Consider the following 27,024-nt stretch of genomic DNA (forward strand, 5'->3'; position numbering starts at 1 on the left):
TCTCCCACTTTGACCCTGTCAACACTATACTATCTATACTGAAAAACACTAACTTTTATTTTATTAAATACATTTAAAATTTAAACTTTTCATTAAAGCAGATTGATATGGCCCCCTGATAAGGCAAATTATTAAGAAAATGTTCTACTCTATTATCGAAGTACTTATAGATGCTTAAGTTACCTGAAAGGTAAATTTTCTGCTCCTTCAAAAATAAAATGTTTACGCCAAGATAATTTTGGTTATTTTAAAATCCTTTTCCAGACATGTATTTCTAACTGTCATTGGTCTGCGAATAAAAATTATACAAAGGAAAACTATTTGTAAAAATTTTATATCCTATGGTCAAACCATGTCCTCTATATTTGAGACATCTATAACTGTAACATAGAAAGGAGATTTTGGTAATAAATGTTATCTGAGACAGAGAGAGGAGAGGGGAAAAGAGGAGAGAGAAAGGAGGCAGGGAGAAAGGGAAAATGAATTTCAAATGTGCCAAGTAACTATCGTACTTCCCCCAGTATGTATCTGATGATACATGAAATCTAAGTAAGATTATCTATTTATCACATCAATAATATCTTACTACTAACCTCTACTAATATTGACACTCAGAAGCAGCAACTCAAAGGCAGACTCAATTTACTCACACAAACCCATTTCTAGGCCATGTACGTTCATGTCAATCAAATGGCCATGTAAATTCAGGCATGTTTGGGAAATTTAATCCAAAAAGACAGGAAGTAGAATGTGAGAATCCTTCCTGTTCCTTTTACCTGCTAACCAAAGAGAAAGTGCTGCTGTAATTAGCAGTTAATGGAACTTATCCTTCCAATTCCTTTATAGAATACACATCATTTTAACTTTTTTTTATGCAATTCCATTTATAAACCCTTAAAGTAAGACTTAAGAGCACATAAAGCCTTCTGCTAAAAGAGAAGATCTAAAAGTATAGTTGCCTTTTTGATTCTGCTAGCAATTCAAACATTTACTTAGTTTGGTGTCAAATATTATCTTACAGTCATATAAAACAGGCTCATTATGCAGGTAAAGTTTTACACAATTGTTTTTTGTTAAAATATTACATTTTTCTTTCATGTTAGGTTTTTTAGTTACTTTTAAAAGTAACTAAAGGTGGAGAGACAGGGAAAAATGACATAGATGATAGAGGCCCTGTTCATCCCTCTTGCAACCAAATCAAAGTTGTGACAGAAACTTGGAGTAAACAGCAAGGAAAGTCATCTGGGATCTAGATGAACAAAAGCACTACAACTAGGGAGTAAAAATTAATCAACCTGCAATGGTAGAAGGTAGGAGGGGGCAAAGATACGAGGCTACCCAGTACCCAGTGGCTGAGTGGGACAGAGGTTATGACAACAGCAGCTGGCAGCTGCAGACGCCTCTTAAAGAGGCCATGTCTGCAAGCAAACTTTCGCAGTGATAGATCTGCTTGCTCTGAGCCCTAGTGATGGGTCTGTTGCTTGGGGGCCTACAGGGACTTACAGGGAGACACTGAGTTGTCAGAGTGAGAGCCAGACACAAGAATCCCCTGCAGACAGAAGTGCCCGTGGTAGCCATTGTTCCTTTATTGAGCCCTCCCCACTCTCAGTGCACAGACACGGAACTGCCATAGCGGATACATCATCAAACTGGATAACAGAGGTGCTCCGCCCGGAGGATTCCCTGAAAACCCGCCTCCAGCAACTCGCAGCCCCACCCAAGCCACATCCAGGTACATCCTCAGAGAGTAAGGTGTTCCTTGCTGAGCAGTGCCTAGACTCCTAGACTGGAGGCAGCTGGCCTCGGTTTCTGGTGTGGCCTTTTGAGGCAACTATAAGCACAGCATATGTGGATTGCATACTGAATCTTAGCAGGTGGCCTTGGAGGGGTAGAGGCTGGGTCTAAACTTGGCCTGCAGCGAACCCCTCTCAGGACTGTGCCACTGGACACCTACTTCACAAATCCACACTAATAAAAGACCGGGAGACTTAGAAGCTTTGCTTAGTACATAGAAACAGACAGGAAAAGGCAGCCAAAATAGGAAGACAAAGAAGCAGAAACCATATGAGAGACCAGAACAGAGATCCAGATATAATGGAGTCAAGCGATCTCACAGATTCAGAGTTCAGAACACTGGTTATAAAGATGCTCGATGAACTTAGGGGAACAGTAGATAAACTCAGAATTAAAAAAGAGATAAAAAACATAAAAATGGAAATTGAAATTAAAGAGAACTAGTCAGAAATGAAGAACACATTATCTGAGATGAAGAGTATATCAGAGGGAATCAACAGAGTGGATAAAGAAGAGTATCAAACCACCGATACAGAGGGTGGGGAAGCCAAGGACACTCAATCAGAACAGTAAGAAAAAAGAAGCCAAGACTATAACAATAATTTAAAGAGCCTATGGGACACAAGTAAATGTAAAAATATCCATGTTATAGGGGTACCTGGAGGAAAAAATCACTTTGTGAGTTATGTGGATTTCTGATCACTATGCTGTACAACTTAAACTGTTATATTATTGTATGTCAACTATAATTTTAAAAAACTCATTGAATCGTACAATGTAAATATGAGCAACTAAGTCTATTATATTTCAATAAAGCCAGAAAAAAAATTAACTAAGGGCTATCAAATGTCAATTAAAAGAGGCATTACTCATCCAATTATTACCATGATATACATGAGCCAGAGGTGAAATCAAAGTGCCATGGGCTGATTTAACTAAAGATAAAACAGACATTTTTAAATGTTATATTCTGTGTTAAAGCAGGAAAGACCCACATACTACTACCAGTTTATTTTAGACTGCTCAAGAAACATAAAACTTTTCATATAATCCAGTTTGTATCCAAAACTATATATAACCAGAATGGAATAAGTCCAAAATATTAACTCTGATGTATTTCTTATTTTCAAATGAGTTTTGGGTTCCCCACGAAGCAGACTTATTCTATATCTGATTTCCCAAGAGAATCAAATATATAGAACAATTTTTGAGTAGTTCTAAGTAATTTAGAATCAGACTACTTCACAAATTACTACAGTATAGAACCCTATATTTTCACCTAACCACTGGGGTTGAAGGTTCATAAACTCCATTCACTCCTTTACCAAGTTTACATGTAGCAAGAACATATTCCCTGGCTACATAATGCCAGGAATTGAAACAGTCACAAGTAAGAGGCATATATGTAATAAAGAGACACTCAGCCATTTCAATGTCCCAAATGGGGCATTAAATTACTTATCAGCATTAAACAGATACCATACTGTACAGATAAAGGCTAGCTAAAACAAACATGAAAGGTTAAGAGAAGTGGTTCTGCAACATACTGACTATGGCTTTAGGCAAGTTACTTAGCCTCTCTATACTTTAGCTCTCATTTCTAAAATATGAATAACAACAGTATCCATTCCATAAATTAGTCTTGATAATTAAATTAGTTAATGTCTATAATAGCACTTAGCATATAGTAAGTTCTAAAGTATTTTTAAAGATCCATGTGGGAACAAAACAAAGTATTTATGTACAGTATATCTGAAGTTATTTCTAAGATATAGACATGAATCTTTTTAATAACTTCCCTTGGGAAAGCTTAAATATTTCTTCCACGCTATTTTTAGAAACAAGCTCTATCAAGATTAAAGTACTGACAAAAGTTAATGTAACTTTATATAATACTTTAACCTACTGCACTTAAAATAGAGCTAATCAACCAGGGGAAACACCAAGATTGTTTTAGTTATTCATTTAACCTTCTTTCCTGCTAAAGGGAAAGGGCTTGTGAGTCCTTAATAATTAACGAGCTAATAAAAGACAAGAATGTGATGAAATTTGGAAAGCTAAAAACGACAATGAAAAAGCTTCAATTAAAATACTTGAAAATTCAAATCCTTTATTTTTTAGTATTTTTAACTGCTTAGCAATTTTCTTCAACTATAAGAGTATAACCAACAAAACTATTTAAATAATGACAGTAGGAAAAACTTGCAAAATGGGGTGAAAGCTCCCCCTAAACTATGGATCAGGACTACTGCCATGGCAGACAAGTTCCTACATATACAGGTCAGTCATTCAAGAGTTTATAAATACCAGTCTGAGCTGTGAGGCACTCCTAGGGAGGCAGAAGTAAGAGTAACACATTGTTTAAATTACATGTCCTTCTCAAAATGAGAGGGACAAAGTACAGATCAGTGGTTACGAAGGGCTGGGGGGAGAGGAGAGAATGACTATAAGGGAAATGGAAGAATTTGAGGAGGTGACAGAACTTGATTATCGGGATGGTTCAAAAGAATGTATTTATCAAAACACAAAGAATTGTAACTAAAAATGTTAAATTTTACTGTATATAAATTGTACATTCAAAAAATGGAAAAAAAAAGCTATAGGAAAAAATTAAATTGCCTATCTGTAAAGTAAAAAATTTTGCATGTCTTTTAAAACAAATTATATGAAAGATATCCCTTCATGACTTAGAATGCTGGAAAATACGAGTATAATCATATATTAAAATTTTTCCAAGTAGTGAGAAAGTAGAATACGGTTGGCCCTTGAACAACACAGTTTGAGCTGTGAAGATGCACTTATCCACTGCTTCACATCCAACATCCACGGATTTAACCACTCACAGTTAGGAAACAGTGTTTTTGCTTTCCTAACCACAGTCCTAACTGCATTTTCCAACTGTGGATGAGAAACCAAGCACCAATATACAAAGATACAAAGGGTCAACTGTAGCGTCAAAAGTTATACATGCATTTTCGACTGCATAGGGGATGTGCCCCTAACCACTACATTGTTCAAGGGTCAACTGTACTTGATTTTAAGAAACAGTAAGCTAATCTTGAGGTATAAGATCACATAAAAGTTGATTCAATGCCTATGTATGGTCTCTTCGCTTTCTCTAAAGTCATAATTTTGTTGGGTTTTTATGAAAAATATTAAAAAGGGAATTATAAGTAAAACTAGAAAATAATTCATAACATTTTTTTGTACCACAAAAGCTATTAAAATAAAAACAGTCGTACTTAAAGTTATGTATTTCAACCATATGTCTTGATGAGGGTCCTACAGCACCAGAAAGGACTCTTTTTCCTAGTAGTCATCCTGAGATTCCTAGTGGCTCTATGAGCCTTTCTGAAGAAGTAAGACTTTCTTTCTTTCTCCCAGGAAACCCTACACCTCCCAAGTAATAATAATACGCTGCATTCATTAAGACAGGTTTTACGCTAAATGTTCTACATTCGCAACACATCATCCTGCACCCAGGAACAAACAGCCTTCACACTGCCTCCTCCCAACACCCCTTCCAATTCAGAAAGGCTGGTGTAACCCTGCATTACCATGTGGAACTAGCAATATGCTGCTTTTCCACCTCATCCAAAATCCTTCACACTTCTCATCTGCAAAACTTGTTAGCAACCTTTCTCTTGGTGTGGACTTAATGCCAGCAAGAGTTTGATGGGACATTTAACTTACAGAAAGAACTGAGAATCTTTTTTCTCAATAGATAAACAATTTAAGGGCAAAAAAGAGGCTCTACCAATCCACCTTTCTGATCCAGTATAACCTCACTCTCAAAAATGACCCTGTCTTCTCGTTGACAAAAAAGATTGGCTTAAATCCACAGAGCAATGATTCTCTCAACTTTCCCATTGTCTACTTCAGGGCCCTAGTTTTATCTCTCTTAACTCTCAGTTCCATTTCTCAGGAAGAAGCACCTCTGCTATCCATGCCCCAGCCCCAAATTTCTCAAATCTTTTAATTTTTAGGATGCTTTTACATCCCAAAAAGTTACTGAGGAGTCCAATGAACTTTTGTTTATGTGAACTATAACATATCAACATATACTGTATTATAAATTATTAAAAAATAATACTAAACATGTTAATATCGGTAACATTTTTATGGAAAAAAAACTGTTAAAAAAAAAGTGATGAGGAAAAAAATGCTGTAGGTGATAGAGGCTCTATTCATCTCCCTGGCGACCAAATCAAAGTTGTGATGGAAACAAGGAGCAGCAACAAGGAAAAATCGCCTGGGATCTAGATGAACAAGTCATACAACTAGGGAGAAATACAAGAAATCACCCTGCAATGGCAGAAGGTAGGATGGAGCAAGGACACAGGGCTGCCAGTCCAAACGACTGAGTGAGACAGAGGCTGCAGCAGCGGCAGCTGCAGAAGCCTCTTAAAGGGGCTACGTCCGCGATTTTCACGGTGATGGACCTCCTTGCTCTGAGCACCAGTGCCGATTCAGCTGTGCAAAGGGGAAACCAGAGACTTACAGAGAGACATTGTCAGAGGGCAGGCCAAGGTGAGATTCGCTCTGTGCAGAAATGCCGGTGGTATCCATTGTTCCCTGTTGAGTCTTCCCCTCTCCCAGCGAGGACGTAATGCTACCCCAACAGTGATAGCCGTGATGTCATCAAACTGGATAACAGAGGTCGCTCAGTCCAGGATGCCCTGAAACTCTGCCTCCCCCAACTCTTGGCCCCACTCAAGCCACATCCAGGTGTGTCCACAGAGAGTCAGGTGCTCCTTGCTGAGCAGCACCTAGACTCACACTGGAGGCAACTGGCCTTGGTTTCTACTGTGGCCTTTTGAGGCAACTATAAGCACAGCATATGTGGATTGCATGCTGAATCTTAACAAGTGGCCCCGGAGGGGCAGAGACGTGGGCTAAATCTGGCCTGCAGCTGAACCTCTCTCAAGATTGTGCCACTGGACACCTACTTCAGAAATCCACACTAAGACCGGAGACTTAAGAGCTTCGCTTAGTACATAGAAACAGACATGGAAAGGCAGCCAAGATAGGAAGACAAAGAAGCAGAAACCATATGAGAAAGCAGAACGAGACCCAGATATAATGGAGTCAGGTAATCTAACAGATGCAGAGTTCAAAACACTGGTTATATAGATGCTCAATGAACTTTTGGGAAGTGGAGATAAATTCAGTGAGAACTTCAACAAAGAGATAAAAAACATAAAAATGGAAATGGAAATTATAAAAGGGAACCAGTCAGAAATGAAGAAGACATTATCTAAGATGATAAATATATTAAATGGAGTAAACAAAGAAATAAGCAAAGTGAATAAAGAAGAGGATCAAATGCCCTATCTAGAGGACAGGAAAGCCAATCAGGACACACAATCAGAATGGCAAGAAAAAAGATGCCAAGACTATAAAAATAATTTAAGGAGGATATGGGACACTATTAAGGCTCCAAATATTCATCTGATTGGTGTAACTGAAGAAAATCAAGACACTGAACAGTTGTTTGAAGAAATAATGATTGAAAACTTCCCTAATCTGGTGAATAGACCCCAGGAAACTCAAAGAATTCCAAAAATCAGGGGTCCAAAGAGGCCCACACCAAGACACATCATAATTAAAATGTCAAAGGTTAAATATAAAGAGAGAATCTTAAAAGCAGCAAGAGAAAAGTAGTTAGTTACCTACAAGGAGCACCCGTAAGACTGGCAGCTGATTTCTCAAAAGAAACTACGCAGGACAGAAGGGCTTGACACAAAATATTTGATGTGATGAAGACCCAGCATCTACAACCAAGAATACTTTATCCAGCAAATCTACCATTTAGAGTTGAAGGACAAATAAAGAGCTTCCCAGGCAAAAATAAGCTAAAGGAATTTATCAACACCAAGCCAGTATTACAAGAAATGTTGGAAGGACTTCTTTAAGAAGAAAAAACATATCAAAAATAGGAATAAAGAATGGTAACAACTACATTCCTATCAATAAGTACCTTAAATGGAAAAGAATTAAGTGCTCCAACCAAAAGATAGAGTAACTGAAGGATAAGAAAACTAGATTCCTACATATGAAAAGGAAGAGGATGGAAAAAGATATTGATTTGATGAACCTAGTAGGTATTTAAGTCAGACAGAGAAAGATAAACACTGTATGATTTCACTTATATGTGAAATCTAAGGAATAAAAAGAACAAACTAATCAAAAACAGTCTCACAAATATAGTGGACAATTTGATGTCGGACAGAGGGGAAGGGGGTTTGGGGGAATGGGAGAATGGGGTAAAGGGCTAAAGAAGTACAAATTAGTAGCTGATGGATGGTCATGGGGATGGAGAATGCAGTTAGCATTAATACGATGGCTAGGTGGAAGGTCAGGGGAGGGAGGGTGCAATTGTGGGGATCATTTTATGAACAATATAGATGTCTAACCAATGTATTATATACTTGAAACTAAATTTTAAAAAATTTCAAGAAAAAAAAGGTGATAGAGATGGTACCATTTCACATTTTTGCAAAATTCTTGAAGATCATGCTTAATAAAAGCCAGCTAGATCTCATATCTGTTTCTGCAGTCTAGAATGACACTCACAGGCTCGCTGTCATGTAGCCTCTAAAAACTCCCCAGTACACTCTCAAGACAATGAAAGTAAAAGAGCAAATAATATCTTGGTATTACTTTGAAAATAGTGTGATCTCGAAAGGATGTCAGGAACCCCGTCCCCGCCCCCCAAGTCCTCCCACAGCCCTTGGAGAACCACTGCTCTAGTCAAGCCACCTTCTAGATGTAATCTGATTTCAGCAAATATCTACTCCCTAATCTGTACTCCAGTCTCACTCTCTCCTGGCTCGCTTACTACCACCACCAAATGGATAGACTTCCCTAATCTCAAAAAACAAAATTGAAACAAAACAAAACTTCCTACTCAAGCTCTCTCCTCCTCCTCTCAAGTCATCAAACTTCTTGAAAAAGTTCTCACTGCTTCCACTGCACTACCTTTTTATTATTTTAATTACCAAAGTACACAGACATTCTCATTTTTTAAAAATAAAAACAATATAAATAAATCACCATTCATAATCCCAATCTCTTTCCCAGAGATGACCACCACTGTTACCCCTAGAAAATACCCCGAACCTATTTTGTAAACTAAATATCAGATTGAAATTTTTATTTTCTTGTGATTTTCCTTTTCAAATAGTTATAGGAAAAAAAATTCTAGAAGAGAGTTCTGTTTAGGTTCCAATTCTTTTGGTGACCAAAGTAAATTATGGATCAAAGGGTAAGGCTGAAAGATAATCAGGAGATAAAATGAAGTGACACTTCTATACAAAGCAAGTATTGAACAAAACGTTAAAATGTTGTTCAGTACTTGTTTTGATTTTATGGTAATACAACCTAAGACAGAATAATGAGACTTATGATATGCCTTGTATGTAAAATCCTCACCTTCACATTTCGTTAGCTAATTGCAGATGAATGCTGAATGTATTTTACCATCTCGATATATATATAATAGTGTCATTAGAATTTATAAAACATTTACACATACATATTCCCTTCAAAATTTCCCAACCCATGAGGTTAACAAGGACTATCATTAACACTTTATAGATAAGAAAGCTAAAGTTCTGAGAGAAAAAATTACTTACTCAAAATCATAAAGCTAAAAAATGCACGCCAGAAGCCATAGATAGAATTTATATCTTTTAACTCAAATCAAATCTCACTTTCATATCATATTGAACAGTACACCAAAAATCTTTGCAATATAAAAATATTAAGTTCTTGCCTATTTTTAGAGCGAATTTGGCAAAATTATCTCTATAGAAAATACGAAAATAAATTGTATTATTTCTGAATGCAAAAACTAATAAATTATTTTTGTTTATTATACAATATAATCCCTTAGGGACCTTGCATTTTACTAAAGTGACAGTTAAAATTTACTAACACCTGCATCAACATATAGATGTATTATAAAATTAGAAAAATAACTTCTCAAATCCTTAATTAGGCATTGCCATTAACAAAAGATCTAAGACACTCCATGTAAGGATAATACAACAGCTCCTAAAAAGAACACCACAGATATGTAATTCATGGATGCTGCCCTCATATTTCAGTGTTATCCTTGAAATTCCTGCAAGGAACACAGGAATTTCACAATCAGAATTTTGAATTATATTGTTAAAAATTAATAATCCTACTTATACAAATAACAAAGCAATTAATTCATTTATTAATCTCACTAAAACACTGTTTCCAAGTCCCTATTTTTTCCTACACCAAGATAGCTTCATAAGAGTCAAACATATTTAAATGATTTCTTTGTCATGACACATTAGATTGGATTATGAAAAAAATGAACTTAAACTGAATCTTAGCTGACTCAACTTTACAAATAATGAGAAAAAATTTAAAATATAATTAAGTTAATCTTATAACACATCCTGATATTTTAAAAATATGGATGAGGTAACTGACTATTCCTCACATTTTACACTTCCTAAATATAAAAGATATATATATACCTGCTCTCAACACAGTCTTATCAGAACACTAAAAACCCACAGCGACATAGTTCAGTACTCAAAAGTAGTCTATGTAGGGCTGCGAAGCTGCTTTACTAAGAAATATTTGAGCATTTCTCTTACCTCTGTTTCTGTACAATGTGAATATCCCAATTTACCTGTAATAAAAAATACAAAAAGTTAATTCAAAGGATTTTAACCTCTTTTTAATTTTAAGAGATTTATTAAACCATCTTATCACAAAGATGGAAACACATACAAATTAGAAATATGCAACCATCATCTTCCACAGTTAAGTTAAAATGTTATATATTTTTCCTGTTTTCATAGCTGAAAACTTCAGATCTTATACCCAACTCGCTTACCCTGAATATTTCATTCATCCTTCCTAAAAGTAACTAGGGCAGCAAATAACCAAAACGAGAACTATTACATAAAGAAAGTGCAAAGTTAAGGAAAAAAGTATAGACAATACCCTGTTCCCACCCCCGCCCCATTAAAGGCAAAAAATGGCACTTTGCTCTTGCTTAACCTAGACTGTCTTTAAAAACTACTAAACTGTTAGAGTTAACCAAAAACAAAAACAAAAACAAAACCCTGACTTTTAATAGATGTTCAAAAGCTTGTTAGTATTTGAAAATGCTTAAACAAAGAAAAATGTAGTTTATATCAAACAAGTTTGAAGAGCCCTGTATTGCTGCATTCTGTAAAATAAAAAAAAGACAAAAAGCTGGTATAGGGTTTATGACAAGGGCAGAATTTCTTCAAGCAAGCATGTAAGGAGGTGAAGGTTCTTTTTTCAGGCATCTTCGCTGCCATTTCATAGATTGGTAAAACATAACGTGGAGGTGCTTCAAAAGCAGAGTACGTAATCTTTGGCATGTTTCTGTAGTCAATGTGTTTATAGCAGTTCCAAACACAGTTAATTAGAAAGCCTTAAAAACTATGAATAAGGCAAACACAAGAACAATGAACGGGAGGCAGATAGAGTTCAATGCCAAGAGGTCATCTTTATAAGGAATATCAGGTAATTGATCCAGATATTCTTTGATTCTTGGCAAATAAGTGAAAGAACTAACAGCAACCAGGCAACTGAGAACGAAGTCAAAAAGCTGGTAAAAGAACAGTAAAAGCTAACCCACCTGATAAGAAATTGCTCCATGTACCAGCTTTGAACTGATTTATAAACATAAGAACTGAGACAGCAAAAAAAAAAAAAAAACCCACAGGCATTATCAGCCATTCTCTCAAATAACAACTGCCAGTGACTCAATACTGACTGTTGGCAGCTGGCATTGAGTTTGGATGAGTTACCTCCATAGTCAGCAAAATTGCCATCAATTGGTTTACCATCATGTACCAGGTCCCCAGGATGATAGACTCAGTATAGACATGGCAAGAGCTGCAGCACCTGGTGTTGTAGAACTGGTCACTGAGATTCTGCTTGCATGTCATGGACTCCATTGGGAATCTCTCCGGCCTTGTTCTTGGTCCGACCCACAAAGGCTTTTTGACCAGCAGCTGAACCCAAATAGCTCTGTTACAGTGTCCAAAACCAAATAAACATGCTTCTTCCAGCCTGCCCTCAACCCAGGCCCCAGCCAGCTCCTTCTACGCACTGAATCAATTTTCGCTTTTTTATCATTGATAAAAATATTTGAGATACTCTGGCCATGGCTACATTTATGAAAAATCTATGCAGATAAAAGGTGCTGAAACGACCAAATAGTCTAGAAGGCTGTGTTTAGAGATTTAAGTTTACATAGGCTCATAAGAAAATAATACAGAAAAAGATGGGAAGAATATGCTTAATCGTAATAAGATCTGAAACACGTACACATATTTAATATGCATATGTACAAATGAAAGTAAAATAAAAATGCTTTAAAAATCTAAATCTTTTTAAAATATCTTAAAATACTTTTTTAAAGTACCTTTTAAATACTCTGAAATATCTTTAAAAATCTTTAAAAGACTCAAGCTTTCCCCAAATATAGTTCCAATTTAAAGGTACAGTGATCAAATCAATGAAAACAGAAATGTTCCCAGTTCCTATTTTCTTTAATATATGATGACTGTTTTTAACATAATACTACACGAAAACATATAATCTAGAAATTCTTCCAATAGATGATCCCCTAAAGAATAACTAAACAATATTTGCCTGTACCAACATTAATATTTTCTCTTCATCACTGAGACATAATACCAAGGAAAATGTAGTTACATATTTCTGTCAATTTGGGTGATTAAAACATACTTTAAAAAAAAAAAATACCAGCTATTTTAAAGGAGATTCATTTGTTAGTTTTAACAAAAATAAAATACTAAAAATTATAATTTCCCCAGTTTATACTTCTCAAATTTCATTGTACTAAGTTCAAATACACATTTACTCCCTCCCATCTCTTTCCCTCCACCAACATTAGCTTCCCTCTATCTCCTTCCTCTCCCCAGCTTACTACCCTCCCCGCCCACCGCCCCGCACCTAGCCCACAGTGGTTGTTCTATCAGTCTGTGATTTTTTTTTTGGTGCTTAACTAGAATTTACACACCTTAGAGTCTATGATGATACCACCAAAAAAAAAATCATGTTTTTCATATGCCTCTCACATCTTCAAGTGAAAAATACAGTTGAAACACACAATTTCTGATGACCTAATGATCTTAATGTGAAATACTGGTTGAAATTGAGACCAGAAAAAAAGGACCCTCAGGTTCTGTGAATTAAAAATGATATATGAGATAATTAAAGATTACATGAATATATAGGTAAAATGAGTTTAATAATATATGGGTTTATGCACTAGGGTTTTATATGTAACTTATTTATTGCTATAAAAGATACATTATAAAGTTATATATATTAGATATCCTTTTATTTATATATATATGACTGCTCAAAATATTAGTGTTTTTGGTAGATCAATTATACTTGACTCCTATAGAAATGGTAATTAATTTAACTTAGGAAAGTACTGTCAACAGGAATAGCTCAAAGAAGGGCACAGACTACCTCTCAGCAAACATTTACTGAGTATCTACTGTGTACAGGAGGAAGGGAGGGAGGAAGGGAAAAATATGGTATCAAGACAAGCTACAACAGACAGTAACCTCTTTGAGAGTAGACGGATATACATCTTCAGTTTGATCTATTCTTAAGGTAAGGAGAATTACAAAGAAATTTAGAATTTTATGTAGGTTTGTTATTGATAGTAATGTTGGTGAAAATTCTGAAACTATTTTGTATTTATTGTAGCACTGGAAAAATAAGTAAATACAGAGATATTTTGGGAATCATCAACTGAGGGAGGACTATACAAACCTAATGTGAGAAAGAGGAAGAGCACTGCGGTGGTAAATTAGAACTAGAGGTATTACACAACTTCAAAAAAACATATTTCCTAGCTCTCCCCTCCAAAAGAGGGAGAAGCAAAACAACCCATTTTGCAAGGGTACACATGGCCCATTCCTCTTTAAAGGAACCAGGACTCCTTAGGAAACTGGCTGACTCCAGGGCTGGGACACTGTACAGTAATTTTCCAGGGAAATTTTAAGGTAAACTGGAACATCTGTCTGCATCAGAAATTACTGAAGTGCTCAAAGAATGATAGAGTGGTATCAAAAGGGCACAAGTACTAGAAACAAGATTTTTTCAACGACCCCCATGATAAAACTGAAAATGCTTTCCTATAAGAATACCAAAACTTATTGTGAGATCACACAACCACTTTTGGTTATTCAATTTGAACTGGTGACTAAATCATGGAAATATGGGAAGGCAGTTAAGTATGAAGTGCCTGTCCACCTATGCTACCCTGCCACCCAAATCCCTGCCCAGACTTTGACCCAGGAATCAGAAAATTCCAATTACATGACAGCAGAGCTTAAAAGAACCTTGGAAATGATCTTGCTCAACCCACTAATTTTATAGAGATGAGTAATCTGAGCCTGAGGAGTCAAATGACTTGCACAAAATGGCAGAGTGAGAAGGAGACTCCAAGGCTCCTGACCCCCTATCACGAGTGTGGGTGTAGCTGTGGTTACCCCGATCCTGCATTCCCACTTGCAGGGGTCGGTCACTGGGGCTAGTGGGGGGGATTGCATGGGTGCTGTCCCAGCTACCTATCATTTATTATATGGGAAAATGGGGAAATGCATTCCTTGAATTAACAGTTAGAAACTGCTAGTATAGCACCAAGGGATTTTAATTTGACAACTTTTGAGTCTTTCTTCAGATTGGCTACCTCTCTTTGTAGAACCTGACCTAAGGAATCCTTCTAAACTCTAAAATCCCATGACTTCCCTTTTTACAATTCCAGTAACCTAAGCCAATGGTAGGCCTAATCAAGATTTTAGATTATTTAATGCAGTGAATTAGTTCTTCCAATAACTTTATTGACTTATTTTATTAGGTTTTTATTGATTTTTATTAGATTAACTATCTGATGATGTAAAAGGACATATCTGAAATGGTATTTAAACATTAAGTTTCAAAATATTTCAACATTATCAAAGGATTTATATATAAGGTAGAGGGATGATACATAGCAAGACAAAACTTCAGTGTTTTTCAAAAGGAATGAGCATTTTAATAATGTGAAAGAATCAAGGCTGTGTTTTAGACCTTTCTTTTTAACTCAATCTGAAATATCTAATAAACTCTTAAGATTTATTAGACAAGCTCCCAGGGAATACTAAAACCAATGTCTTCCTATAAATTGCTATAGAAAGGCTTTAAGAAACTAGTCTTAGTATAACATATCTGTCATAAAGAAATCATCTACTAAAACAACACTGTCATCTTCAGAAGGCATTTTAAATCCTAAATGTTATAATTAGATAATTCTATTCAACAGGCCTGCTCAATAAATTACTAAGGAGAATATTTCAGTGAACACACACTAGAAGGGCCAGTCATAGCCTTGGATGTTCAGGATTAGACCTTATACAGCATACTCTCTGAAATGGCCTCATCTCAGTAAATCACAAATTCTGATAAACCACATAACTATTTGATGGAAATTAAGGCAATTTGAAAAAAAAAAGAATTCATAGATGTTCATATAGATGAATAACACTTTTAAATTAAGGTAGTTAGCAGTCACTGGAGTAGAAACTTCAGCATGAAGACTCCTTGAGAAGACGACATCTAAATAGGGACTTTAAAATTGGGTAGCAGCTAACCGCAGAGCTGGGGGAAGGACCTGTTCCAGAACCAAGAGGCTATGTGTGGTAAGGCCTTGAAAGCATTTGGTAGGTGGGGACAGATCATACAGGCCTTCAAAGGCAGTAAAAAGAGAATAGGTTAGTAGGGTTTGGGGTCTAGTTTAGATATGATGAAAAGCTACTGGAGAACAGTAAGCAAGAGCATGAACTGATTCAAGGTAGGTTTTCAGGTCAGTCTTGGAAAAAAATATTCATTCACCTCATCATTCATAAACAATATGTCATGACAGAAATCCTAAGGAGAATACTGGCCCTCCTCAGAGCCTGACTCTCCCTTCTTGAGATCATCTTACGCTCTGTGCCCCAAGCCAAGCCCTAGGATCTTTAGCCTCAAGTCACCTTTGCCATAAATCACGAGTTTATCTCAATTCTGAAACATGGGCTCCTGCTTTATTTTCAAGAACTAATCTGTCTGTCTATATAGCCTATAAATCCTTTATCTTAAAAAAAAAAGGGGGGGGATTAAAAAGCAAGCAAGCCTTGGCTTATTATTGCCAGTCACCTTCCTTAGGCCTAAAGTCTAATCCTTGGACCATTAACATCAGTGACTAAAACCAGCTACCAGACTTCCCCAGCACAGATCACTTACTGGCTCTTTTCTACAGCTATGGTCTGCCCTTTATGGCTCTGCTTGTTCATCAGATGATCGAGTCCTGTAACTGGACTTCTTGGAGGCTGATTGCTTTATAGAACTGACATCCCTGGTTTCTGTCCCTCTATGAAGTTAGGTCTCTCCACCATCACCGCCACCCCTCAAACTAGAAGTAAGTTTGGTCCAGATCCCAAACCCTTCCAACCTATTCTATGCAATAAAGTAACCAAGTTATAATTGATCCCGTTCCAAAATGAAAGTTTTAAAAATAGGCTTTCTTAATTATTAGTGTTATTTTTCTCTTTCTATTCAGCATTCTTAACTAAATGTTATCATCTCATAGAACAAATATCATTAAATGTCAAGTAGTTTCCACTGAAAAATAATTTTGTTTCAGCATAACTTTTTTCAACAAAACTCAAATATTTTTATTTTCCACAATTTGGCAAAACTCAAAGCTTACATAGCAAAAAGCTTCCCTTTCTTGTGCCAATTCTAATTGGATGGTATTCTCGGCGGTCTAGAATAGTACCTTCAGAAAAGTTCTGAAGGCAAGTTCTGAGGTGTCCATGACCACCAAGCAACATTTGCCATTGACAGAAGGGACAATGCTGAGGCCACATTTCTGACACTCCTATGCCAGAGGATGAGATGATGGAAGTTGTGGTTCTTTCTGTAAATAGTGTGGATTTGAATTAAAATTTTTCCCATGTGGTATTAATTCGAACATTAATTGTACTTAAATATCACGAGACCTCAAAAATACACTGAGATCACAGCACTGTATCAGTGTTCTCAAGAACAAGGAGAACTTGGAGGGGAATCTTCTCAAGCCAAATCACAAAAAGAGGTCTACTAGCAAGTGCCAATCCCAAGTATTTCCTGTCAATAGAAGAATTCTTATTTTCATGCATTTCATACATACCACTGTGTATTCCCCCTAGAATCTCCTTTGCCACTTTGACATCTGATCGTGTTTGAGACCATCCTAGCCAAGAGGAACCCTGCCAAGAGAGGTATCTCAGGTACTTCCATCCTCAATCTTGAGTTCCTTTAGAAACAGCACCATAACTGCCATCCATAGCCACTTATCCACATATATTACTTACCCCTTATCTGATTTAAATTATAAAAACTACATAGGCACACATTTTTAGCTGTTTAACCTTTTACTATATACAATCAAGTTTATTACCTTTCTGTAATAAACTTCATAAGTTATATATGTTTATTATACCAATGAATAAAATACGAAGTTCTTTAAATTACAAATAGAAGACATGTCATTAATTACAAAAGGTCAAATTTTTAATGAACTTTAATCACTCCCCACCAAAAAAATTTAATTATATACACATCAGGCAATAAAAGGCCAACTGTTTCTAAGCTATGTGTTATCTTACAGATCTCAAATGAAATTGGTTCTAAGAGTTTAGGGAGGAAATTATATTTACATTATTTTTATTATTAATGTAAATAAGCCTCCTTTCTCTCCCCCAAAGGATTTAAAGAATCTAAATTAAATTATTAATAAGTGAATATCAAACTGGTTTAAAAGTGGTAAAGTGAAAGAAAAGCTAGATTCAAGAATACATAATATTTACATGGAAATCATTTAAAATTGTAAATGGTGGTCAAACACTAACTCCCCTGACATTCCGCTAGACTCTCCACAGCCCATTACAATCCATGCTAAAAAGTTAGTATAGACCTAAGGGAACTAACATCTAAAAATAGAATGAAGGATGACACTTTAGATCGTTTCAACCTCAAGAATTATTTTGTGGACTTCCAAACATTTATTTAAGACTGTTTTAAAAGTTCTTTATCAATCCTGAATCAAAGTATCTTGAAATATTTTCTTTTTTACAAAAGGAAGATTGGCTCAGTGAAAACATGTGTGCGCAATATGTATGAGTTGACAAAATGCCATCACATAAATTTCATTTGAATCTCACGATTTTGTAAAAAGGGGTGCACATATTTTCCATCTTATAGATAAATAGGGAGTCAGAAAGGTTACATGGCTTGCCTGAGGTTATAACTTAGTGATGATAAAGTGTCAGAGCCAAGACTCAAAACCACATCTTCTGCAGCCGACTGTTCCTTCAATGTTATCATGTGACATTAACAGCTGATTTGCAACCTTCTAGAAGAACAAAGGATTGGTAGAAATCAACATGACTCCATAGGAAAAGTATTCTTTCCAGGCCAATTTAATTTCCAACAAGTACAAGTCATCATCTTCCCATCCTATCCTGCCCCTCCTGTCTTCCCTACCATGCAGGCACCCAGGCATGAAGTCTGAGAACCTGCCAAGATTCTTTCCTGTTTCTCACCCCTGTTCTATTTCCTAAATTATTCTTAATCTTTTTCTCCCCATTCCTATTGCCCTCATTCAGACCTCCATCATCTCCTGCCTGAACAGCTATATTACTCCTAAGTGGTTTGGCAACTTAAAAGCTACTGAGATCTAATGATAGCATGAAGTGCCTACCGTGTCTTTGCCCCCTGTTTTATCCAGTTCAATTCATGTTCAACAAAGCTCTCATAATTACCTTTACGAAAAGAGTGATCTGTTTACATCATTTTCCTGCTAAAATCCTTATATGGTTCTCCACTGCCTACACAGACTATAAATACAGACTCAATGGTGTAACACAGAAAATCCTTCATAATCTGATCCCACCAACATACCTTCCCAGCCTCTCTCATTCTTTACCACTCCCACACACATCCTATGCTCCAGGCACAATGGATGCCCACTGCAGAGAAGACAAACCGGTCCAACCTCACATGCCAACTCCAAATAATTGGTAGTGGCTGCCTGAAGCATCCCATTGAGAAGTCTGAAGCTGCTTATAAATTTAGCATCAAAATGCAATGACTGAGTAAGCAGTGTCTGCTTTTGGTTTGGGGAAGTAGGTGTTGTTGCCATACTACAATCCATGTACTATTGTTCTTTGAATAGTACTTCCACATTTCTAAACCTTTGTACTTACTGTTGCTTCTGCCTAACATACCCTTCTCTTTTCACCCCATTGCTCACCCTTCAGAACATCCAGAAAATAGATCTCTGTGAAACCTGCAAAGTCAGTCACTCTCTCCTCTGGGCTCTCATAGTTTTCTGTATGTCTCTATTATTTTGAAATTATTGTACTTTACTGTGTTAATTTATGCACCAGTGATCTTGAACGTACGGATGCACTTTATTCCTCTTTTTATCTTCAACATCTAGTATAGTGCACTTGCAAGGCACTCAGATATTGGTAAAATCAACAAATGAAACCATGTAACAGGGGATTCTTCTAAAATGGTATTTTCACTAAAATCCAGGAGACACGGCCAAGGTTAGTGGCATTCCAACACTACTTGTCAACTCTCTCTATATATATCTGTATCTCTCAGAAATAAAAGAAATACAAGGAAGTATACTAGATAGGAATTTGACTTCCAACTAGATTGGGCTGGGGAGAAAGTAGAAAATATAAGGGAAAAAGATAATAGACCCAATTTTTTAAAAAATGCATTAGCACAAGTAACACAAAGATATCTGAATTAATTTTCAGAAGCTAAAAATGAATCAAGAAATCCTGTTATTATTAGGTATACGGCCTTTCCATATACATGACACTGATCAAATCCTTATTAAATTTATATTAATGTGCCAGATGGTTTTAATTTTTAAAGTTTGTGAGATGCATCATTTTGGAAAACTTTGGCAATATTTGCTAATGCTGAACATACACAAACACTATGAACTAGCAATTCCACTTTTAGGAGTGTACTCAACACAAATGCCACATTTATTCACCAAAAGACATGTTTAGTAATGTTCTTAGCAGCATTACTCATACTTATCCAATAACTAGATAACCAAATGTAAGATCTAAAACCTCTAAAGTCCATCTAGAATAAAATGGACAAATTATAGTATACTCATACAATGGAATATGATACTAAAATGTAAATGAATAAGCTATATATATCTGCAGTAATATGGATCAAACTCACAAAGCTCATAGAAAGAAATGAGATATCCGATAGTAGTACAATACCCGTTTGGCCTATATTATAAGTACAAATACAGCCAAAACTTATAGAAGTCATGACAGTGGTGACTCTTGGGATAGTTGGTGACTGAAAGGGTGCACAGGCAGGCCTTGTGGGATGCTAATAATGTTCTGTTCCTTGATCTGGTGAATGAATAAATGAATATACAGACAGTGGTAGGCATGCCAGTAAAAGCCAAATACCAGCAAGACATACTTCCCAAATCTAACAAAGTTTAAACACCAAAAATAACTAAACCTTTTAACATTTCAATTTTTCGTCTTTATTAAAAACAAAACCACCCAGTAACAACAAGCGTACCAGCACTGAGCTCCTTGAAGATATGTCTGATTCTAGGGCTGGGGCAGAAAATATACATAATAAGCCTCTTGAAGCATCTTCTAGTGCCAGAAAGCAAGGATGTGCTTGAAAACAAAAAAGGTGGCTGCATATCAAAGGACACAGGAGCCAACCTAAAGGTGCCCCCAATAGCCACAGCTGGAACAATCTGAGCAACAAAATAAATAACGTAGTAATGGAAAACAACCAAAGCATAAAATATACCTGAGTCCAGACTGATATAAATAAATGACTGAAGAAATAAGGAAACAGGGGAGAAGGGACAAATATTCCTTAAAGAAGAATTCCAAATATTAAGTAGATATTCACCCCTCCAGGAAGAGGCTCCTCCTGAATGCAGGCTTGACCTAGTGATGCCCTTCCAAAGAACAGAGCATAGAAAAGGTAAAAACAGTAACTCTTTAGGGGAGAAACCTGGCAAAAACGGTTCACATCACCAGTGGTGTTATGTGGATATCATGTGTCCTAATCCAATGTGACGAGAGGAGTCCTTTCCCTCTCTGGTATTCTTCACCCAGACGCATAATCCCAGCCTAGTCAAGAAAACATTAGGCAAACCTAAATGGAAGGACAGTCTACAAAACCCCTGATAAGTACTCTTCAAGATTGTCAAGGCAATGGGAAACAAGGACAGTCTGAGAAACTGCCACAGACCAAAAGAGACTAAGGAGACTAAATGCAATATGGTGGATCCTAGATGGGATTCTGGAACAGAAAAAAGACATTAATAGAAAAACTAGAGAAATCCAAAAGAAATCTGCAGTTTAATAGCAATGTGCCAATGTGCCAATGTTGGCTTCTCAGTTTTGACAACTATACCACAGTAACATAAGATGTTAACATTAGGTGAAATAGGTGAGAGGCACGCAGGAACTCTCTGCAGACGTTTCCAACTTTTCTGGAAATCTAAAATTATTTCGAAATAAAGTTTATCCAAAAAAAAAAAAACATTATACTTGGCAACAGGCAATAATCTTCCTCATAGTCTTAAACAAATATCTGGGAGAGGATAATTTTTTCTCTTTTTTTTTACTTAGCCAACAGGAAGCAAACAGGAAATATAATATGGCTCCAATGATACTATTATGAAAGTGGAATGCAAACGATTGCCGTTTACAGAACTTACAATGCAGGAAAGTGATTTGGCCCTAACAAAAAAGGTAGAGTGACTTATCATCTCTTATCAACATAGAGTCCCTGGTAGATCAATGAATTTTTTTTCTACTAAAGTGGACTAGAAACTCTAATGGCTTCCCAACAGAGTCCCAACTTACTTAAGTATCAATATCTGTATATGACTAAATTCTTTCTACTGTTTTCCTTTGCAGAAGACAGAAATACAGATACAGAAGACAAAACCACAAATGCATTATTCCGAAATTTCTCCCAAAATGTATATAGCCATTCCCACACAGCCCAACCCAAGTGGAAGTATGTTGGAGAGTCAACGGGAGTTAAAAGTGACAGCAACCTGAACTTACGACTAAAATATTTTAATTTTGCAAATGACCATCTAAACATATTGCTAAAGCCCCTCCCAGGGGCCCATGTAAATGAGTGGTCTTAAAGCTAAAGCTGCCTTAGCTTTATGGTCAATTTATCACTGTGTTTATTTCCTCTTCTTTAATGCTAGAACTATTTACACTTAACATCATCTATGGAAACTTGAACAAACAGAAGGAACTCAATGCATGTTTTTAAAATTGAATTAACTCTACAAATTTGGATGTACTGTTCAAATGGAATAATTCTTACCTATTACTGTAATTGATAAGGCATTTCATCAACCCCTAATACCATCATTCACCTCCAACCTCTACCCTGGACATATAACACATATACTGCAAGTGTTCCTTTCATTTAATGATCAGGATGAAAACATGCAAGAAATATACGAAGAGAGAACAAAATTTAATGTTTTAAACATGTTTTCATTATTTCAACCTTTTCCACAAATACCCTCTTTGAAATCAAATAAGATATTATTCCAAGACCATTTCCTCCACCAAATTAGCATGAACCTTGCAGAGATTGCCTGATCATATCCTTGTTTCAAATCTCAAAGTTCAAATGTTCCCTATACCGAGGGATCCCTTTACTAGTATGTGCTCAGGCTTTCATTGTTCTTCAGAGGAAAATCTATCACTAATTTTAAGATTATTTTAAATCAAACTGTGGTCACAATTTTTTTTAATGTTCTTTATATATCTAAAGCTAAAGGTACATCAAAAATTTTGAAACCAAAACCTGAAAGAAGTTATTTTAGTCAGATGGTTTTTACAGGCCTAAGAGGTCTATGGCCATGCCACCCTGAACATGCCCAATCTTGGAAGCTAAGCAGGGCCGGGCCTGGTTAGTACTTGGATGGGAGACCACAAAGGAATAACAGGTGCTGTAGGCATTAAAAAATAATAATAAAATAAAATAAAAATTTTAAAAAATAAAAAAAAAATGGCCTAAGAGGCTGCAGAGACCATGTAATGATTCTAAGATCTAATACTATTGTTATTACTAATTCTTTGTGGCATCCCAGAAAAAAAAGTGTTCTAATCTTGTGAAGACCTGGAATATAACCTAAATTCCACTAATGACTACTTTCTAAAGAATATGTATACCAAAACGTGTTCTAAATGCCAGTTAAACGCACTGGTGACAAACAGCAGCTTGCATATCAAGAGCCTGAAAGTCTTTAACTCATTAATTAACAGTGTGAATGTGAAAACTTCATCAACCTGTATATAGGAAACTTTTACCAAACAGTGAGGTCTCATTATGACAAGTACATAAACACTGGGGAAACAAAAATGTTAAGCCTCCTAAGAAAAATCATAAGCCCTCTTGGTTCTAAGCAACATATCCTCCTGTCATCACAGAAATACTTCATAAAGTTTACTGTCCATTTTAAGATCTTTCAAACCTAATCATTTTAACTCTTAAGATATCCTCTAAAGAACTATTTTTTCCTTTTTCTTTAACTTAGCTCCTTCAGTCCTATATCACACTGTTTTCATGGCCATGTTAGTATGTGGCTCTAAGTTATAGCTGAATGTTAAATAAAATTACTCATTCTTCATTGTTTTCTTCCAATATTGGTCTCATTTACATGTCTCTCATACCTTTCATCATTTTTCTACTTTTCTTATAATGTATTTCTAATTTCTTAATTCAAACTGAATGTGAATATTCTAGGTGTATCAATACTGTTTAAAGTAAACAAGAACTAAAATCAATTACTACTACATTCAAGTCCAAAACAAGTCAGGAAAGTATATGAGGTGCTATTTCTTTCCATTGGACCAAATGGGGTAAGAATCAATACCACTCATTCATTCAACTCAAAAGCAGATGGAACAGTGGCCAGCTGAAAGATTCACTTGCTTGAGAATAACAGCCACAATCCATTCTCCACACTGAACACAATCCTGGGCACCACCCATCATCTATCTGCTAGACCAGTGACTCGCAACAGGGAAAGATTTTGCCCTGCAGTGAACATCTGGCTATGTCTGGAGACTTTTTATTGTCATGGTGGGGGTGGGAGGGTGGTATTGGCATTTAGTGGGTAGAGACCGGGATTCTGCTAAACATCCTGTGCAGGCACAGACAGTCTCCACAACAAAGAATTATCAGCCAGAAATGTCAATAGTGCCAAGGTTGAGAAACTCTGACCTAGACATTTGTCTCAAACAGCTGGACCAGAGGCACCATGGTGGTGTTAAAGGACCAGACGATTTGGAGAGGAAGAGTACTAAAACTTACTAAGCACCTGCTACAATCCAAGCCTTAAGTTAGTCACTTTACATATATTTCACTGAACCTTCAATCATGTGAAGAAAGTGATCTGTTCTCATTTCACAGATGAGAGGGCTAGACTCAGAGCTTAAGAAACTTATTCAAGGACACTCAGCTAGGAAGGAGAGAAATCATAATCCGTATTCAAACCAAATCTGTTTCATTTCACAGTATTACAATGTGTAGAGTTTAAAAGACCTGGATTTGACTCAGTTACCAGTATGAATTTGAGCAAGTCACCTAACTTTCCCTTAACTTCCATTTAGAAAATAAGTCAATGGATAACATGTGAAAATATAAATGCTGTTGAATGCCAAGAACACATAATCACATTAAACCTCTTAGAATGAAAATGCTTCTTAGAATGAAAGTGCTTCTTAGAACGAAGGAGTCACAATTACCATTTTTCCTTAAAAAATTTTATACAAGTGTTCACAGGACCAAATTAAAGTGTTTTTAAGAATCAAGATTAGAGAACCAAGAGGAGCTGGTTAAGACTTCCAAGTCCTAAAACACGAAGCTGTGGGTTCAGGGTTTATTGACTGAGGTCCGCCAGAGCCAGAGCCCCTGCAGTGAGAAAGTGCGAGAGATGAACACAGACAGATAGATTCATTTAGAGGTGGAGAACAGGGTACCTTCTAATGTGAAAGATCTTGTCCTGGACAACAGTCTATCAAATGAAGGCAAAATCGAAGGCCTCATAGATAAATATGAGGAACTGTAGTTAAGTAGTCAACGTAGGCCTTACCTAAGTCGCAAACTTACCAAAGTTAAATCTGAGAAGCTTTAACAAAGCAGTAACAGAAATCTAAAGGGGTCTGGAAATATTGGCAGAAAAGTGTCTGAACCTCACACATCTAAATTTAAGTGGCAACAAAATTAAAGACCTCAGCACAAGAGAGCCATTGAAAAGTTAGAAGAGCTTAGACCTTTTCAACTGAAAGGTAACCAGAGAAAATGTGTTCAAGCTCCTCGTGCAACTCACCTATCTTGATGGCTTCCACCAGGATGACAAGGAGGTCCCTGACTCGGATGTGAGGGCATAAAGGGCTTACAGGACAACGAGGAGGACAAAGATGAGGAAGAATATGAGGAGGATGCTCAGGTAACAGAAGATGAAGATGAGGAAGAGAAGGTGAAGAGGAGGATGTGAGTGGAGAAGGAGGAGGATGAAGAAGGTTACAATAATCACGAAGTAGACAATGAAGATGAAGATGATCCTGGTGAAGAGGAAAGGGGTCAGAAGCGAAAACCAGAACCTTAAGATGAGGGAGATGATGATGCTTAGTGGAATAATCTATTTTGAAAAATTCCTACTGTGATTTGGCAGTTTTTACTGGTACCACCCCCCCAAATCTTGCCCCTTGAAACTTATTTTTTTCCTGATTGTAACCATTGCTGTGGGAACAGAGGAGAAAAGCATACTGGGGGTTGTAAGGGAAGGAGGGTATAGAATAAAATATTATTTTTACTGCCCCTCCCCCCCACAAAAGAATCAAGATTAAAATGTTCAGAAGACATTGTGCCTTCACAGCCATGCAAATACTCTTAAATCCTAGGAGGAAAGAATTGTCTAATACAAACTATAATTTAGTATGACCTTTCCAAAGATTTTTAATCAACAGGCCCTAAAATGCCCAAGACTATATCAACAACTTTGACTGGGCTCTCCCCACAACTGGCAGCAGAGGTCATGAGCAGAAATACAAAGAGGATGGATTACAGGTCCATTACTGCTGCTGCAGGAAACAACTCTACTACTCTCCATAAAGATAGGATATTACATTAAGGTCAACAGGTTATCAGTCATATTACTAATGCAAAAAATAATTCATTTCAATATAAGGTTCTGATTTTTTACAAAAAAACTACCACCAGAATCCAACAGTCTTTGACAACAACTAGTAGGTCCACAAACATAATTTAAACTACATCCTTCAGGGCTTAAGTTCAAGAGACAAGTAAACTGGGGTTTGTTCCTTCTGGAAATCCACTACCAATGCTGCTTCTAGATGCAGGTTGAACACAACCATTTTCCCCTTGAAACACTAGATCTCAAGGCATGGCTGCTCTATTTTGTAAATGTATCTTTTCATATCATAATAATACATTATAGATAAATCATAATTGCAAGTATTTCCCATTAATATAAAGTCCAAGTTTAAAAGCAATAAACACATCAAATAAACTATAAAAAATGTTTGAAATAATTTCAAAAGAATCATAAAGACTGACTTTAAATAAAAATTATAAAATTTGTTTACCTGACACTAAAAATAAATAATGTTCTGGTGGAATTGAAAGAATTGACAACATAATCTTAATGTTCTTAATCAATTTAGATAAGGATTTTCATTAAATGTCATTTTTACTAAGTTCTGAATTCTATCTTTTACCTTAAGCATTTTGACACTTCTATCAACTTTCTAACAGTGAGGGTGGATTATTTTTCTATATTTTTAACAGACTTGCCTCTCAAAAACCAAATTGGATAAAAACTGACAGGAGAAACCTATTATCAACATCCTCTTCATCATAAATAAATATTTGAGTAGACCATAGCTATATGTTGATGTGTAGGTGACAATCTGGAAGAATTTACATTAGACAATGACCTAAAATCCATTTTATCTGACATCCTGTCGAATTTTTACTTTACAAGCCTGTTTTTTCATCACAACAAAT

At 36.2% G+C, this 27,024-nt stretch overlaps 1 protein-coding gene and 3 pseudogenes across 3 annotated transcripts in view; 2 read left to right on the top strand and 2 right to left on the bottom strand.

Moving 5' to 3' along the window:
- The window catches only part of SPIRE1 (spire type actin nucleation factor 1), a 195,359-nt gene that overhangs the window by 167,043 nt on the left and 1,292 nt on the right, over positions 1–27,024 (bottom strand). For all 3 annotated transcript variants that reach the window (XR_005649344.1, XM_039846272.1, XM_039846281.1), the window contains exon 2: positions 10,437–10,471. Coding sequence is in view for 2 of the 3 variants with exons in the window: in XM_039846272.1 (XP_039702206.1) it covers positions 10,437–10,471 (35 nt within the window). In the remaining variant the exon portion in view is untranslated. The remainder of the gene's footprint in view (positions 1–10,436; positions 10,472–27,024) is intronic.
- On the bottom strand, positions 10,478–12,761 carry LOC120588955 (lysosomal-associated transmembrane protein 4A-like; annotated as a pseudogene).
- LOC120590495 (uncharacterized) lies at positions 22,840–22,948 on the top strand (annotated as a pseudogene).
- LOC120588948 (acidic leucine-rich nuclear phosphoprotein 32 family member A-like) lies at positions 24,929–25,977 on the top strand (annotated as a pseudogene).

The sequence above is a fragment of the Pteropus medius genome, unplaced genomic scaffold, assembly GCF_902729225.1.
Source record: "Pteropus medius unplaced genomic scaffold, Ma_sr-lr_union100, whole genome shotgun sequence".
Classification (NCBI taxonomy): domain Eukaryota; kingdom Metazoa; phylum Chordata; class Mammalia; order Chiroptera; family Pteropodidae; genus Pteropus; species Pteropus medius.